Raw genomic sequence first — 18,977 nt, forward strand, 5'->3', positions numbered from 1 at the left:
CAGTCTTGATTGTTGACTTTAAAGCTGCTGCTCAAATCAATATTTTTCTAATAACAATAGATCCAATGTGTGAAGTGACAACTCCACAGAGAATTATCAGCCATCCCTCAGCTCTACAGATGTTTTTATCATCCTTTAGTTCATTGTTTTGGCTTCTGTTTGCAATAAACTACCTTCTTAGCACGATTTGGCTGACAGACAGACAGACTTGGCTACTAGCTTGTGAACACAGTGGGCAGCATTTAGCTGCTACACAGCCTGATGTTTCCCTCAGGAGCTGCTGTTGACAAAAACAGAGCTGAATGCAGAGTGAATATTGGACTTTCGCTCACCAGGTGGACAGAAACATAACTCCAAATGAATGCTAATGTTCATCTGTGTTTACCATACAAACTTCATAAGGCGCCGATATGTCGGTGTTGTGTATACAGCTTAAGTCTTAAAATATCCAATTCAGGTCTGGAAAGAGTCTATTAGTGCTCAAACAATTAGTCACTCAATTTGTTAATCAAACGTAAATTAATCAAGCATTTGCTGGGTCAAGCTCTGCATAATGAAGATTTGTCTTTCTTAACTTTATTTAATTGTAAATTGAATTTATTTTTTTTAGCTCCAAGAACTAGTAATGGCTGTTTCCAAATGTTCCAGCACCTCATAAGCTAACAAAATTATCGAATAACTGCAACAAATGCGTATTGCAATAGCTGCGAACAAGTACATTGCATGCATTCATGCTATTTTGTATTCACAGACAACCTCACAAACATGTGACCTCCTTGACAAATAACAGCCTCGTTGGGCGAAAACAGAGGCAGCCAACAGGTGGTTAAATTTTTGTTGACTGGGCCAACTCGACCGACCGGACCGACTAACCTATAGCACCTCTAGTAGAGCTAAAAATAGCTGACTGACAGATTTGCATAATTTTAATAGGCCCCTGAAAACTAAATCTTAAGACGTGGCCAAGTTGAATAAATCAACAAAATCTATTTTAATGTCTCATCTTCTCACACTTCCTTCTAGTTAGAAACTTGGGTACTCTCCACTGTGGACCGGGTTGTGATGGGAAATACCTCACCTATTTGTAGGAAATACCTATTTACACATATGCCAGTCTAGGTGTGGTTAGCTTAGACACACTGATTAACCGCCAGTGGAAACACACACAGGCACTGCTAGTGTGTGTACAAGGATGCTTTCAGTTTAGAGTGGTATATGCAACGAATGGAAAATTTTACTCAACTTAATGAATTCATAAATAAATCAAGTGTTACACTTTCAAAAAGTTTAAAAATAATTGGTTAACCCAAATCAAGCTGGAACTAATGATTATTTACATGACCAATCAATTTTTTTCTTCTTTTTGTTGAATAAATCATTCAAGATATTGAAGTCAGTCATACAAAAAACATTTTAAACAGACTGGTTATCAAAGTTGCTGTAAGTATTGATTAAATCAATAACTAATTTCAGCACAAGTCCCCAAAACACATATGATTATGTTTTTGTTTTTCTAAAAACTTTATGCTTATCTTGAGAAATTTTCAGCTGTCATTTTTTTTGGATGAAACTCAATCAAATAAATAAGTTAAATAAGGATTTAATGACAAAACAATTAAAGTGAAAGAACAATTAAAAGGGAATTTGGGTCAGACAGCTGGTCGTGTCGTTCAGATTAACCCTCTGCTGTGTTTTCATGTGTGACCATGGCAACGCACACTGAGAAGTGTTGGTGTGTAGAGTTTGTGTAAAGATCTATTTTCAGCTCAGACAGGTGTGTTTGTGTACATTTGTGTGTGTCTGTGACAGATTGAAAAATCTCTCCACTCACTTGATAGATTTGATAAGATTTTTCACTTTGCCTCTTGACATTCACACAAAAACTAAAGGGAATGGGGTTTTTTTGCAAAAAAAAAAACTCCAAACTGTAGTCATGGGTGCAGCAATTAAAAAAATAAAACAAGATGTTTATCAGTTTAGGGCAACAACAAAAGATTATTATCATTATCAATTATCATGCCAAAAATTGCATGCATTTTTGCATTAAGAATTCCCAATAAAACGTTCATCAGAATATTTGCAGATTAATTTCCTCTCTGTCAACAAATCAATCAATTAACCAATATTAGATCAGCTTGTTTCTCAGAAAATCAGAACATAATCATAAATGTATTAACTAACCTAAGGCTTCAACAACCAATTATTTTTTATGATAGATTAATTCAATGATGAGAAAGGGCCTAGAAGCTAAACTACCCAGATTGACTGAAAGATCGGCTGAAAGACAGCTTTGAAATGCTTTTACGGTTGATTTTGTGCTTGCAGGGTGTGATTTCTCAAATGTTAATGGAAAGTAAAATTATTTGTCCTACAATTGAACCCTTGACCAAGTAACTGTGAACATTTAAAAATCAATACATACTAGATAAATAAAGTATAAAGCTTCTCTCCTCTCCTCTAAATATAGTCATCCATATATAAACTCATTTCACAGAGCCTCTTCACTCTGAGACGTACTGTCTCTGTAGACTGTAAAGTCCTTAACATCCCACCACAGATCTTGCTCACATACTAGGGATATGAATTATGCTGCTTATGCCTTAAAATGGCCTTAAAGCCACAACGCAAATAGGCTATAAACTGAGTTATTACAGTGCAATTTCTTAAGTTCAAATATATCACAGACCTGCTACAGGAAGCTGGCCTCCCACTACTAGACTTTAGTAACACTATGTGTCAGACATTTTAAACCTGTGCTATAGGTTTGGCATGGCACTGCAGTGAGAATAAAAGCAGCTTCCGCACAAACATAACACAGAGTCTATATACAGCCTGTCTGCAGACAGTGCAGTCAGAAATATACTCTGAGTCATACGGGGGACTGCCTGTAGGCTAGAGCGAAGAGGATGTAAAGTTCAGCATCACAGACCTGTTTGAGATCTGGACTTTTCTCTCAAACTAGTTATCTGCAACTTCTTCTTGTCATTCAGACTTGAGGACTCATTAAGATTCTTGACTTTTTGTTTTGTTTGATGGTTTCTACCATTTTTTATGGTTGCCCACATTTAAAATAGCAAAGATATAATATGTGAACACAACACTTGTATTTCAACACACACAATGCTTAATTTAAAGTTCACCCAAATGCAGATAGTATTGGCTTCATCTGCCCGGGTTTTGAGATTAGATGTCACTTTGATTTCTGTCTCCACACCAACACAATTGAGGCGAATGAAATGTTGTTCCTGACTGTCACAGCATTGAAAAGCAAATGAGCATAGACATGTTTTTCCAGTAACGGTGTCCCAGAACCTGTTTTATAGTGACCATTTCTTCAGAAGAGGGTAGATCTATTGTCTATTGCATGATCTGTTGATTATCTGAGACAATCCATTACAGGGAAACTGTATCTTACTGACGTCATATACTGTAAGCACCACAAACAAAACTAAATTCACCTATGTTCACTGTATGAATATGTTAGATTGCTGCTAGACTGCCCAGTAGCACAGGTGCATGCCTTCCTGTGTGTGCAGCAGGCAAGAGAGGAAAAAAAAAGTTGTTTTTGAAAGGCATAATACCAAAAAATGTGCACTGTAGCGGTATATTTTGTTAGATGAAAACATGTTTTCAATTTTGGAAATGACTATCTTTTTTTAAATACATTTTGATTTTGAGACTTTAAAGTACTAGAGTTATTAGAAATGTTTACATCACACAAATTCTGCAAATAGTTTCATAATAATAACAATAGTTGAATAATCTAATCTAATATATATCTGCAACTGTGCAAAACAAACAAAAAAGTGCAGCATTCAAAGTTTCATTTAGAATTTGAATGTATTGTTATGAGTGAAGCTTTGAGCTATTTGGTACAGCCTTATTAAAAACAATCAATAGAAGGAAACCAATCCATAGCTGTGACAGTATCTACAATTAAACTGGAGGAATTTCCTGATCAGAATTGCACCATCACTCACACAAGCATAGGCCGTAAAACACGGTCCTCTTCTGCCACAACTTGAGGTTTGTCAGGTGCCAGAGTATTATTTAAAAACAAACACGCCTAAATACTCTCCTGAGGGCAGAGTTTGTTTATTTGGCAGCGTTCCAGGTGTTTGCTTAATGCCAAACCGCAGACTATCGCTTGTATTTTTAGCGTGAACTTGACGGAACTTAAGAGCTGTAATCAATCCGTCTTTTCCCGTCGGTCGTTGCTTCTCTATCGGACGCGTTATTGTCAGCCTGTTATTAAACAGCACCAACAGAGATATCTGAATCACTGGAGATGAATAAATTCACTCCGTCCTGGTGACTCAAACAGCAAAGACAAGAAATCCCTGGTTATGACGTCCAGCAGATGCACAGTATTTGTGTGTGCACGTGTTTTATGTAGCTTACATTCAGGTAACAAGAAGAAGAAGAAAAAAAAATGCCTAGCCTCCCTCGAATAGAGACGTCAGAGATAAAGAAGCCCCGAGGACAGGTGTGATCTGCTGCTTAAGAGGGACTTTACTCATTCATGAGTCAGCAGTTGTCGTCACTGGTGGCTGTCCAGACAAGCTCAGCTACACACACACATAATCAATCTTAATGTTTAATTATTTAAGGAAAACATTGATTTTCTGTTTCTAATGCAGTTTCTTAGACCAATCTTATGGATCTGTCGATTTCAAAAAGTCTAATTGAAGACTTGAGGGCTCTTTAATGCTACTTGCAATTAAATAAAGGGCTAAATTTAAGAACCATAATTAAAAAAAACAAAGCTGGGAAAACCTGCTATTTCTACTTGACAATAGTTGTTTGTCTCATGCAGACAGCAGTGTTTAAGAGTTTAGACCTTTAATTAAAGTCTCTAACTTCTCATATGAGTCATCTTCAGCGTGATGTGATTTCAGTGAAAGCTCATGTTGACGTCTGCCAGGTGCAGCAGAAGATCAGAGACAGACAGACAGACAGACAGACAGACAGACAGACAGACAGACAGACAGACGGAGGGACAGGTGATATGACAGACAGATGAAAGACAAAAGCAACATGGAAGCAGACAGACAGACAGATGTGGAGACAGAGAGGTCATATGGGAATAATAACAGGCAGACAGACGAGCAGAAAAAAGGCCTCAGAAGAGACAGACAGGGTGGTAATGACAGACAGGTTTGTGAGGACAGACAGACGGGTGTGTAAGGTGAGAGCTGCAGGGGGAGCAGCGCTGGAGTCCAGCAGAGGATCTGATATCTGAGACCATGGAACAAGAAGACACACAACACCGGCCTGGTTTCACACTGTGCCCAACCACTCGACTCTGCTGCTGCTGCTGACAGCACTGAACAGCTCATTACCAAAATACTGTGTGGCAAGAAGTGTCTGCACACTCAAATATAATTTTGGAACCCTCTATTTTCAGTTCCTGTCTTAAGGGAAGAGAATGAACACATTTTGCAGCTATGGCTTCTTAAAGTGACCGATAAATCAATATTAGTTGACTGCAGATACATTGCTATATGTATGTACAGTACAGGCCAAAAGTTTGGACACACACCTTCTCATTCAATGCGTTTTCTTTATTTTCATGACTATTTACATTGTAGATTCTCACTGAAGGCATCAAAACTATGAATGAACACATATGGAATTATGTACTTAACAAAAAAGTGTGAAATAACTAAAACATGTCTTGTATTTTAGATTCCTCAAAGTAACCACCCTTTGCTTACTAGAATATAAGACATGTTTTCAGTTATTTCACACTTTTTTGTTAAGTACATAATTCCACATGTGTTCATTAATAGTTTTGATGAATCTACAATGTAAATAGTCATGAAAATAAAGGAAACGCATTGAATGAGAAGGTGTGTCCAAACTTTTGGCCTGTACTGTATGTCTGATGAAAGGAAACTGATGAAAGAAACTGCAGTAGCAAATTACCAAAGTTATCTTTGAGGTAATCTAGAAACAGCATTGCAATTTAAAGCAATTCTTAAAAAAAAAAAAAATGTAAGAATTTTTTTTTTTTTTAGCAAAAATCTATAGTGTCTTTGTTCAGTTTTTCAATTGAATATATGCCGGGTGGGAAAAAGAATAGCAAATTACGGCAAATGTTGTTTTATTTATGTTTAAACTATGTCCCAACTTTTTGGGATACAAGGTTGTATCATTAAGCTCTAGTGTGTAATAACACACTGCAGAAACTGAATTTAACAAAACACACATTTGTTGTGCAAATTTAGACTTTGAACTGGTTAATGTACCAGGCTCTCTTTATTTCTTGGTTGAGCACAATGTTTTTTGTATTGTACTTTTAAATATTACATTAAGTTAATCGTCCTGAAATAGTGGGCATACACTCTCTAAGCATCACATTGTGTTCCTTCGCGGTTTAAATAATTAACAAGTGGCAAAATGAGACTCATTTTGCACTATAAAATCACTTTGATAGAACTGTAGGCAGATCTGCATGACTTAAGTTGCACATTTATGTCGTGACGAGAGCAACCTCATTTCAATGCTTCAGTAAAACCCAGTGGGTGGACTTTTGAAATTGGACTTTAGTTGTTTTGTTTTTACTTTTTTTGAGATCATGTAATTTCATTCTTTCTTCTTCTTTGCTCTCTGTACTCTTTTATGCAAGCTTTGTTTGCTATAAATCTAGGCAAATTAAAGTATTTTTTCGGTTCAGACAAAGACTTCTGGTCTTTCTTATACAACGATGCCCTTTCTGTAATCTATATGTGTAAAGGCATGCATAGACAACTAGGCTCAACAACACTGACTGGCTAATGAAGTATTAGCCATTCCCCAAAGCCTAGATGCAAGGAGTTTAAATAATAAAGAAAACATACACTGAAACAAAAGAAGAAAAAAAATCAACAACTTGCACATACATTTTAAATTATTTTCTTATTTTGTGACATGCAAAACGTAAACCAGTGTGCAAATAAAAGTAATGTACAGCATCTTACCTTTTTCTGGTACCACACCACAGCATCTTTTACTTTGGAAGCCATTTACATTTCCCTTCTCCCCGCCTAGGGCATCTTAGACTGAAAACACAGCACAGAGAGAGAGAGAGAGAGAGAGAGAGAGCAGTGTGAGTTATGCGGAGGGAGACAGGAGGACTGAGCTCTATATACCTGGTAGGAAGGTGTGTCCTGACAACTGATGAGAGGGAGGGGAAGACACGCACACTCACGTTTAAGCGGATTTGCGGAAAGGCGTTTGATTTGCCTTCAATTTGAAACACACACACAAATACATACACAAGTAATAAGACCAGTCGCTTTTAGATGTCGTCTCCCTTGACTTCCCTCCTATAACATAAACAAACACAGTCTATTATCTGACCTGTGACTGATTATTCCTCCAATACTGGTGGTTAGAGCTAGTTGTTGCCACTGAATCATATCATGACACACACACATAAACACACACACACAAGCAAAAGTTTTCCAGCGAAATTTGGGAACGCCTGTTGGATCCCTTGCAGTGGTTTGGGTGTGTGGGTTAAAGACTTAGAAAGACTTAGAAACACACAAGTACAAGCACACACAGTTCAAATTAATGAAGTAGTTTTCTTTGGAATTTGCATTGAAACACATGATTGACAAACACACAAACACCCATGCAAATACTTAACTTTTTTGTTAATGACAGTGTTTGTAAACGTTAAAGGTGTATATGTGAGTGTGTGTGTGCAGCACCAAGCTAGGCAACAGTAGCCAAAAAGGTTGGAAACAGTGATGTCCATTGACAGGCTTGCCAGTCACAGGTTATAGGTTGCCAATTTCTCAAAATGATTGCAATTAATACATTGCATTAACATCCAACATACTAATGCACCCTTGACATCTTGACAAGTATAAAAACATAAAAAATAACCTTTCCCAAAGCACAAATATTAAGTGTTTTCAATTTCACAGCATAATGCTTTTTCGTTTTATAGCCTATTGCTTTTGGGAAAGTGTTTGTTCAAAGTAAAACAGAAATGTTCCTTATTTTACAATGAAAATAGTAGAGCCCAACCAATACGGGATTTTGACTATTTCATGTGGATTGTGCACAGATTTTACACCACTGTGCAAATGTACCCAGAGAGCGACGTTCTTAACATTATTATACAATGTATTACATTGTCAACCAATTCGATAAATGATAACTGAGAAAATGTATTAATTGGGAATAAAATAAAAATAGTTAAATAAACTTCATTACTGTTCATAATGGCACATACTGGACAGCATACACACGATACTGATGTCGAATATTGATAGACCAATATCAGCAGATAATATCGGCCAACCGATTTATCTGTCAGGCTTTAGAAGATAGTAGCTGCCATGGTCCACCGCAAGAGGATTTTGTCTTTGACACTACTGTCAGTTAAAAATAAATATAAATATATACCTATGCATTCGTATTTCTTTCCTGTTGTACTGTACTTCAAACCAAAGCCTGTCTCCTTAACCAGGGTATGAACCCAACCGTGGCTTTGGTCCACAGTTACACCCCTACTATAAGTTGATTATCAATATCTGGGTCACTGTTGGGAGTTTCACGTGACAGCAGTGTGCACGCATCCATGACTGTGTCCAAAGTGTGCATTAGGCCTGCAGTGTGTCAGTGTTACAGTCAGTGTGTGATTACTGTAAGTTGTCTTTGAAAGAGGATCTTCTCCTGATGGAGAGGAGCTCGTTTGTTGTGGTTAAAAAAGGGAACCAGAACAGAGTTTTAGCTGTATCCATAAAGTGGACTCATTTAGCTAATGTTACATTTGACAACAGATACTTCTAAAGTTTATAAAAAAGTTGAAAAGTAGAACCTTGTTCAGTCAGTGGAGGTAAAAAAAGAAGAAGGGGAGAAGAAGATGTGGTTGATAAGAAGATGCAAAGTGGAGAACATGGAGGCTTGGTGGTTAGCCACTCTCCTTCCCTTCTATTCTCTCTCAGCCTCTCTTTCTTCCTCCTCTGTTTTTCAGTCTCTTTGTGTCTCTTTTCTATTTCTCTGTTACATAAGTGCAAAGTGTTGTCCTGCTGTGTGAGTGGGAGTGATGGAGGGGCAGATAGATGGAGAGCGATGGAGGGCAGCGACTGGAGGCCAGGCTGAGTCAAGGCAGCAGCAGCTTTCTGTTTTCTCCCTTTGGCTTCATCACAAAATATTACTCAATGCGATGAAATATTGCAAAAAATGAATTAATGCTCCCTGAAGAAAACATTGTTTGCCTTTTCCTCCTTAGATTTTTTTAAAGTTAACAGTTTTATTTCTTTATCTTTATACTTTCTGCTCATAGTGTGAACCTTTAAGAGTGAAGACATCCTGCTTTGCATGTGAAGGCTTGTCTGTGCTGCCAGTCTCAATCTGCAGGCTAGTTTATCCCTGACGTTTGCATTTCCAGAGAGTTCTGTGTCATCCTTTCCTTCTTAACAGTTGTGCTCAGACACGACGCCGCTTTTGTAATTAGTCAATTTGGTTGCCGTCTGCAGCGTGTGACGCCATTTACCTTGAAATAAAGGAGTGTAAGGCCGTACTACGGGACTGTTTGATGGCTCCACATCTTATCTGCCAACAACCAAACCGCAACACATAGTGTTTGTAGGTGCGATAAAATCGCCACCTCAAACAAACAGTGCAGTATTAGTGTGAGTATGTCAAAGTCCTCCTCTTCAAAATTGCGGTGGAGCGCGTCAGAGCTGTGTCAAGTGTGTCAAGAATGTGAAGCTCAAAAGCAGGAAGGAGAGGGAAATGTTCTACTGAGCCATGTGTGAACACAAGTCTGCTGGTAGCATTAACTGAGCGTGCACACACACACACACACACACACACACAAACACAGTTGGCAAAGCACCAGCTGACTAATGCACAAAACTGCAAAGAACCCTCTTCTTTTACCAGTAAATGCTGCATGCAGGCTGCAGCGATGCGAGTGTACATGCATTTCCGTGTGTGTGTGTGTGTGTGTGTGTGTGTGTACGTGCACTTTTGCCCCAGAAGGCCAGAGACATTTTTAGCAACAGGAAGAAAGTCTCTTGCTTGCTGTTGTCTACAATTACAATCATCCCTCCATCTTTCCATCTGCTGAATAACACTACTGACATATATTATGCAACCCCAATTCAAAGGAAAGTTGCAATGCTGTTTAAAACAAAACTTAGTGCATATGTACAAAAAGCAGAAGTTGTCAGAAACTAAAATATACCGTCTTTGTACAGTTGTCAGTTGAATATATGTCACGTTTTAGACAATGTCTCAACTTCCTTGAACTCACGGTTGCATATCATATCATATCACATCATGCACTTTCTGCTGTCACTCATACATGCAAACAATGCATACTTGAACTTGAAAGACATGGAGGAGATACAAAGACCAGGCATGCTGGTTTGTCCTTTTTATGTGCAGTGGTTACACCAGTAAATGGGTTTACAGTGTCAATAATGGCCTCCAGATTTAAACCTAAGTGGAGAAACTGAGATAGAGGTGATAGAGGCGGTGAAAGAAAGGGATAATGGACAAACTAAGAGAGAGGAAGAAGAAGGGACTATGTAAACAGCCAATACTATATGAAGGCTGGGAAAGTATGAAAAGTATTCGGCCCTTTTTTCTTCGTTCACATAAACACAAGAGACAGGAGAGTTTGCTTCTCATTCACACTTAAGAATCAACATATTGTTTGCAATGATTTCCTCAAAAACAAACTTTTACAGCGTGATTTGAATTATATTCTACAAAATGTGACTTGTGCCGAGCCCCACTTTCAACACATGATCATCTGTGTCACAGTTGCGTCCTTATACATCACGTTTGCTGCAAAAACCGTGTTAATGCTGTAAAGTGGTTAGCTCTGGGCGACCACTTCCTTAAGGTGAGGGGGAAAGAACACGGCTCTGCTTAAATCTCATTTGAACTCACGCACTCTTTTTGCTGCTCTAACAGAGACTCAAACTCTCAAACCGGCTCTGCAATGAGAGGTTTTTAAAATATTAATTTCTTGGGACAGGTGACTTGTTTTGGCTCGCTTTCATACCAGAGGAGGAAAGCAGCTTGCACTCCCAAAGCCGAAAACTCTTTATTTTTTGGGGCAGAAAATATAATAAGACCAACAGTATAATAGTCCTTTGTCTTAGTGCTGCAGCTTTCAATTATTTTCAGTCCAAAATGTTCAAAGTACTTTATAGGAGGAAGCAGGTGCACTTCTGTTTGGTGCTCTGCATTAAAAGAAAAAAAAGTAATAATAATGTGTACGTTTCCATAAAAGTATTTAAAACGGCAGTCCTGTGGTTAAGAAAAAAAATCTGAAGAACTCTTAAAAAAAAAAAAGTTTTAGCTTTTCTACATCTTTAAACACTAACAGTGTTTTTCCTGCATGCTTCCATAACACACAACGTTCAACAGGCAATCAGCAGCATTATTAGATCTGACGCTGATGAGATTGCTTTAGGTATGCTTTAGGTTTTGAAATTTGGTTTTCAAGGACAAGGCACTTTTTGATACTACGGGGGAAAGTCAGTCTGGTGCCTAAATGTATCAAACTTTGATTCCCAGCTCTAAACATAAAACAGAGAAAAGCACCAAATATTCACATTTGGAGAGCTGGAATCAGACAAATTTTGGCATCAATTTTCAGCTGACTCACTAATCCGTTAAATTGACTAAAGCTTTCAGAGCGACTTTGTCTGTGCATGTTCATAGAAAGATGATTTCAGGAGGGAAAAATGAAATAAAGGCCAAGAACTATAGTTATACTAGGGGTGTGCCATATCGTATCGTTCACGATAATATCGGTATATTTTTTTTATGGTTAAAAAAAATGCATATCATGATATTGGCAACGTTCTTACTTCTTGATGTAGTGGTTAAAGTTGTTTTAATCACAAAAAGCTACTTACTCCCTGTCGCTAAACACATGCAGCTTTCAAAATAAGAGCACAGTGTGTTAAGAGAATCCACCACAGAATTTACAAGAAGACTGTCAAAATAAGATGCCTTAAATAAAACATACAAGAACCTTTATTCTCCTTTACAAAATGTCATTAAAATATGCCCCCAAAACCCCTAAATGGTTATTTTTATTATTTGCTCATACTCAAGAGTCAAGAGTAAAACATGTTGTGTTTGGCAACTGTTGAGATTTGCACTTCAACTACATTTTAGATTTTTAATCATTACTTTTTAAGTATTTCCTAATATCGTCAAGAATATTGTTATCGCAAAAATAGCCTGCAATATTGTGATATTCTTTTAGGGCCATATCGCCCAGCCCTAAGTTATACATTTTAGTCTTTACAAATACACAATATTTTAAGGTCAAAATACCATCACAATAACAATGCCTTGTTGTCCAATTACTCTAGTGCAAGAGCTAACTACTCCTTCTTTGAACAAATGACAAAGTGTCTGATTGCGCAACCACAAAACAACAATAAGCATGACTAGAGAGAACAAAAGCAGACATTTATCCAGACAGACAAACCGATGAGGACGACACCCCATCATTAGTGGAGTTGGACCACAGACAGCAGTGTTTTCTGTTTTTAACTTTTAAACACTGTCAGACAGCTTTAAGTCTTCAAATCCTCCCCATGAAGAGACGGTGATAAGAAAGAAAAACAGGCAGATCCTCCCTGTTCAAAGCCTCGAAATCCCCTCGTCATACCTCTGTGGGATTCCAACACTGATTCACACACATTATCAGACGAAAACAGACACGGACACATACTATTGCCTAATACGGCTTCATACACAGATTAGCTGTAAACTGCTGGGTTATTATTTATGCTGGAAAACATAACAAGAAGAACTAGGCTGGGTGAGTTCTTTCCTAACGCACTTTTTTCTGAAACCATACAGTGTTCCCAAAATACACTGTGGTTTGCTAAAGGGTATTTAGGGAACAGAGCCTAGACAACAGACGCACACACAGCTGTTTTCTTTTCAAAGTCTATGAATCCTGTTACCAGAATACACATATAATGTTGCAGGAGTGTTTTCTTGGGAAGCTCCTAGATTTGAGGCTACATTTCTGTCCCAAAATCATATATTTTAAAGGTTGTAATGTGCTTGTTTTTATTCATCCTTCTCTAGCTCATTACCAATCCAGTTACACTGAAAGCTTCGTTCACAAATGGACCCTATTACAAAGCTCTCAAAGAATTCAACACACACACACACACACACACACACACACTCACACACACGGTCGGCAGCCATCAGGCTTGCCAAGTCTGTCTGACCAGTAGTCTGTCTGAACTGACCCATTTACACAAAGAGAAAGAGAGAGAGTGGTCAAGTAAGACAGTGTGTAGGCCACAGTTTATATGAGGGCTCTTTTTGTGTGTGTGTGTATGCAAGTGTGTGCAAGTGCATGTGTGTGTTTGTGTGAGCAGGAAATGGCTGAGTGTAATAAGCCACATGTTTCTTGCAGCTACTGTATGAATGCTAATGTGAATGAGCACAGTTAAGTCTGAAATGTGGTGTGTGAGCTGCATGTTGTGTGTGTGTGTGTGTGTGTGTTAGATGCCAGTGTTAAACCAATAAAGGTATTTTCCGTGAGGTTAAGACCTCAAATGTTTTTGTAAAAGGTAAAAACAGATGGATGGACTATATTTATCACATCATAGTTATTGTGTGTCTCAAAGCTGGCTTTTATATAAAAATGTAACATCTGGATTGTTTTTGTGCAGCTGAGTGTGACCCCCACACTCCTTATATTGAAATATTTTAGATAGATGTATATAACATATAGATGGGTGGTAATATCAACAAATGTTTTGGTTTTGACCAAAATGTCAATTTGTTTAAAACTTTCTAAAGCATGATTTTTTTTAATTTTTTTTATAAATTGTAGACTGTACTTCATTCAAGTTTAAGTTTTTCTACGGCTGTTTAGACATTTCACATTTGAGTACTTAAAATAAAAAATAATTTGGCAGGATAACCCTTAAAGCATCAAAAAAGCATGGTATCTTCTGAAGCTCGGAGAGAATACTGTTGGAAACATCAAACTGTCCAAATAGAATGTCCAATAAAACCCAGCCCTTATGCTGACTTTCTTAGGTTTTATAATCGGGGAGGAAGTCATTTAAGAGCAGATCAGAATCTGCTAACAAAAATGACATCAGGCCAAAGTAGTGTGCTGACACTTCTGTTCTGCATTTACAAGATTTGATAAGTAACTTTTTTCAGCGCTTTAGTGCAATATGAGCTGTCCTGCTTAACTTTTACACAGCTCTCTTACTGATTTTTACAAAGTCTATAACGACTATAACGATGATTATTTGCTCAAACAATTGTTTTGTCCATAAAAGGTTGGGAATTAGTAAAAAAAAATCCCCAGAATTCCTCAAAATTCCTTATTTAATTTGACTTACTGTCAGAGACCCAAAAATATTCTGTTTATTATCATAAGACAGGAAGCAAATCCTCACATTTGAGGAGCTGGAAATGGAGAACTGATTTCCAATTTTGACGTGACAACAATGGAGTATCAAACTTGTCAATTCATTTTCTGTCAATCAACTTATTGTTTCAGCTCTACTATCTTTAGCTGTAGGGTAAACTAGGAATTTGCAATATGTTTTTAAAATCTAGTATGATGTGATTGTAATTTTGTTGCCATACTGGGGACAATATTTCATGATACATGCAGTACATTCTGGAAAAAAGAAACATAGATAAAATAACCACCCAATTTAATGTATGTTTTGGGCAATTTGGTAAATAAATAGCTGGTAAATCTTGGTAATTCATTGCATTGAAGCAAAAATCATGTAAAAATTCAAGATAAACATCAATTATCCTGATGATTGATCAGCAACATTGCTGACAGCAATCTTAATATTAAAGTTCAGGGACATTAAAGGGAAGCTACCATGGAATAAATGGTCATCTTGGCCTTTAATTGAAAAAACAAAACAAAACAAACATCTTAAACTGCACACATGCAATAACTACTGTGAAGTAAAGGTTGAGAGTAAGGGTGTGGTGAGCGTGTCTAATGGAAAGTGTGTGTGTGTGTGTGTGTCTTTTATAATGGTTCTCATTAGATTTAATGTCATTGGTTATGCAACCTGCCATCATTGCCAGAGTTTTTAATATGACACCTTACAGCTCCCCTCTTTCACTATCAAGTCTTAATGTCTCACATTATTGCAAATGACTCAGGTTGGATTTCCAATAACCGGTTACATTCTGTCAGCGGTTCCAAGTTGTTTAAATGCCTAATTTGTGAAGCTCTGACTCCAGCAAAGGTCTTACTAAATATTTTATGTCCTCTCTCGTCTTCATTAAAAAAGCACAAGCTCATAAACATTCAGATAGACAGCGAGCTAAATCTCAAATATGTTATCCAACTGGCAAAGCCTGAATGCAACTTCTTTAACGTAGTGTTTCCCATACAGGGCTTCCTGCACCTTTTTATAGTAGAGGCATTGTGCCTGGTCTGAAAGAAAGAGTGCCTCCACTAATGTTAGCATATGTTAGCACACAGGAAAGTGATTGTTTAAATCATCATCTCAAATTAATATAGGTGAGTCAGAAGCCACTTTCAGATATTTACGCCTCTGTGATGTTTCGCCTTCAGTCTGAACATTCCAGAGGTGTAATGGGCTGGTAAGATGGAAAATATGTGTTGTACGTTATTTGTGCAACCAACGTTCAGGTAATAAAAAAAGAATGTGGACCGCATCATCAGAAATACGCCTCTCACTTGAGTCCAAAAGTAATTGATTCATGTTCAGCAAAATGCAGACTTTGCTTGAGTCTGTAGATTCTCAACAGCCCAACGGGCAGTTCTTCCGCCATTATTGTTTTCAATATCCTTGTACACGTACTGCTGCTATGGCACTACAGTCTCCTCCCACTTTGTTCCGCGTTGCAAGATTACAATACCAATATAGGGCTGCACAATTAATCTGAATTAATCTAAAATTTTAATTGTGATCACGATTTTGGCTGCCACGATTAAATTAACCTGATCGTCGCCGATATTTCCATTTTAAAATGCGGCTCTCCTGCATATCTAATCCACCAACCACCAGGGGGCGGGGCTGTTTTTCTCCCCTAAAAAATCCTGGTTGGTGATTGGATAGAACGCTAAGCAGGATGTGACGTAGCACTGGACGTCACAACAACACGCACCATTTGTAAAAGCTGGCGAAGCAGTGTTGCTAACTTAGCAACTTTGTTGCTATATTTAGCAACTTTTCAGACCCCCTTAGTGACTATTTTTCAAGAAAACGACTGGAGACAAATCCAGTGACTTTTTCTGGTGTTATTGGAGACTCCTTCTTACTCTTAACGAGCCACCGGCCCCTGCGGCTTGTCAACATTGAGAACAAGTTGAAGCGACACAGTCCTCCTGCAGGAGTCTTTCCCAACTGCAGAGCCGGAGGGGATGTTAAGCCTTAGCGTCCAGTCTGCAAATTGCTAATAGGCTAACAGTTAGCTCTGTAGCAGTACAGTGTGTATGTGCTGCTGCTGCAGGAGGTGTTCACTTAGCGATCTCTGTTTGTTTACACCGGACACTCTGTGCACACACTAAAAACTGTTCCTATTGTTTGTTTAAAAGTAGTGCAATAAAAATACAGATGTTTTCCCTAACATGATGGATCAAAATAATCATGATTATCATTTTGGCCATAAACGTGCAGCCCTATGTCGATATTACGAATCAGTATGAATGTAAGGCGAAATGATGGTAGACGACATTTTTTGCCGAAATGCAGTATGATAAAGGCTAGAGATTTGACTTTAGGATGTAGGACTTGGTGGTACGGTGGGGTTTTTTTTGTATTTTAAATCAGTGTGTATCACATTATATTTTTAGATTGAAGCAGGGCAAGCCCTCTTCTGTTTCCCACAGGTAGCTGAAGGCTGTAGATATGAACGGTAATGAAAAAGCAAAAGAAGTCACGCCCTCAAAGCATGGAAAAATACTGGCCTGGTGGGTTGTGCACAACAAGCAAAAACGTCTGTGTCCCTGGGAAGTAGCAAGGTATGAAGTTGATTCCCATGGCTGGACAGCACGGCGGATGCCACACCGCCAGATAGTCATAGGGGCAAAACCAATAGTCGTACGTTTGTAGGCAACAGCATAATTTGGTTGGAATAAAAAATTAGGACCCTCTTTTTTGTTCTTTCATGACGTCATAAGGCCTATTCATCCCAATTATACATTAAAAATACAACACTGTTTCCGCATGGAAGTATGTGAAGTTCAGCAGAGCAGAAGAGAAACACATTAAGGTCACCCAGTGAAGTGTATGTTTCCTAAACCTTGTGATGCGTAACTGTATACGCTCCTTCATCCCTCCATCGGCTGCAGCGACATCAGAGGTTTTACTAGCTGGATAAACTTTGATGTTAGGTTTTAAATTTAGGATGGTGAGAGGATTCATGTGACAAGCTTAATTTGCTTACTCTATTTAAGCTGAGGAAGCTTAAATGGCTGTTAAAATGTGTCTAACTGTTAAGAGCCTCTTCTTCAGAGTTCACAGTCAGGCAACATTAGAAAACAGAAAATCATCACTGCGGGTGACAAGTCAGCCGCGACAAAATGTTTTACACAAATTAACTTGAGGAAAACAAACCGTTTTGCTTGTTTTATCCATGGAAGCTGCTAAATGTGGCATGAAAAGCAGAACATAACAGTCAGACAAGTTTAGATGGAAACTGGGCACTGAGCTATAAAACTTGTCGGACACTGATTCCTATCAGAGTCGACCACAAAGCTGCTTCAGACGGACTTTTCAAACAGTGAGACAAAAATCAATAAATCGGAAGAGAGAAGAGAAGATTTCTCATGCTGGTTTTCTATCAGTGTAATGTTTCTCTGGGATGTCTAATGAAAACATGAGCACAAGAGGAGACCTCCTTCATGAGTTTGGTAACTCGTGATGTGTAACACAAGCTGCTCCCCCTCTCTCTGGGTGCTCTATATTTCATGATGGGTGCAGGTTACATCTCTGAGCTGGGCCGAGGGGGGCACGTGTGTGTGTGTGTGTGTGTGTGTTTAAGAAAGGAAATATGACTCTGCCCAATCGACGGTGAAGGGTCGAAGGTGTTGGGGGGATTCTGAGAGTGCGTGTTGTGAGAGACACAGAGGGGAGGTGGGTGACATGCGGATCATGTTTTTCATCTTGTAGGGTGAATCCCTGACAAGCTCAAGTAACGTCAAATGACACTACACTTGACCTATACAGGGCTTGATTATATAGACACACACACAGACACACACACACACACACACACACACACACACACACACACACACAGACACACAGACACACAGACACACACACGTTAGTTAATTAGTTACTGTGTCATGCACATTTAAGTACCAAGACCCCACATCAAAGTACTGTTCAAACAGTGAAACACTGCATTACATTGCAAACAAAGAACTGTGTCTAGGAAGGGCAGTAAGTTTTTACTCAATCTTATACGTTGTGATCAACTCACACTACACCTTTTAAAATCAGGCTTGAACCTGTGACTATTATGCTCAAACTGTACAGATCAATTGATTGGCCACAAACTTTGAAGCTGACCACTGAAATGTTCATTGCCATTTTAACCCACTGACGCCTAAAACGCCTGTAAAACCTCTGGGCGATTTTAAAATAAGCCCCTAAAACCTGAAGTTTTTCTGGAAATTCAACAGAAGTGTCAACGCTTCTACTAAATAATAGATTTTTCAGCCTCTGTAACAGATAGAAATGAAATTCAAAAAGTATTTGAGAGCTTATACAAATACTACAAAACAACGTATCTGCTTTCCAGCCTTCAATGGGTTAATTTTGTCCAATCACAATTCCAATAAAGTTCATAATCACATCCTGAACAATGGTAAGAATAGAAATGCAGTGTGTAATTCTACAATAAACAAAAAACAACAACTTCACAGAAACACACACACAGGTCGCCTCTAGACAAAGTACGATTTCTCAGAAACAATAATGAATAACAGGCAAGTAAATAATCCC

At 38.2% G+C, this 18,977-nt stretch overlaps 1 protein-coding gene across 2 annotated transcripts in view; it reads right to left on the reverse strand.

Annotated features, from left to right (window-relative positions):
• LOC131960545 (protein PHTF2-like) overlaps nt 1-18,977 on the reverse strand; it is a 54,952-nt gene that overhangs the window by 27,418 nt on the left and 8,557 nt on the right. For both annotated transcript variants that reach the window (XM_059325788.1, XM_059325787.1), the window contains exon 3: nt 6,963-7,043. In XM_059325788.1, coding sequence (XP_059181771.1) covers nt 6,963-7,007 — 45 coding nt within the window. In that variant the 5' untranslated portion in view covers nt 7,008-7,043. The remainder of the gene's footprint in view (nt 1-6,962; nt 7,044-18,977) is intronic.

This window comes from Centropristis striata, chromosome 22, assembly GCF_030273125.1.
Source record: "Centropristis striata isolate RG_2023a ecotype Rhode Island chromosome 22, C.striata_1.0, whole genome shotgun sequence".
NCBI lineage: Eukaryota > Metazoa > Chordata > Actinopteri > Perciformes > Serranidae > Centropristis > Centropristis striata.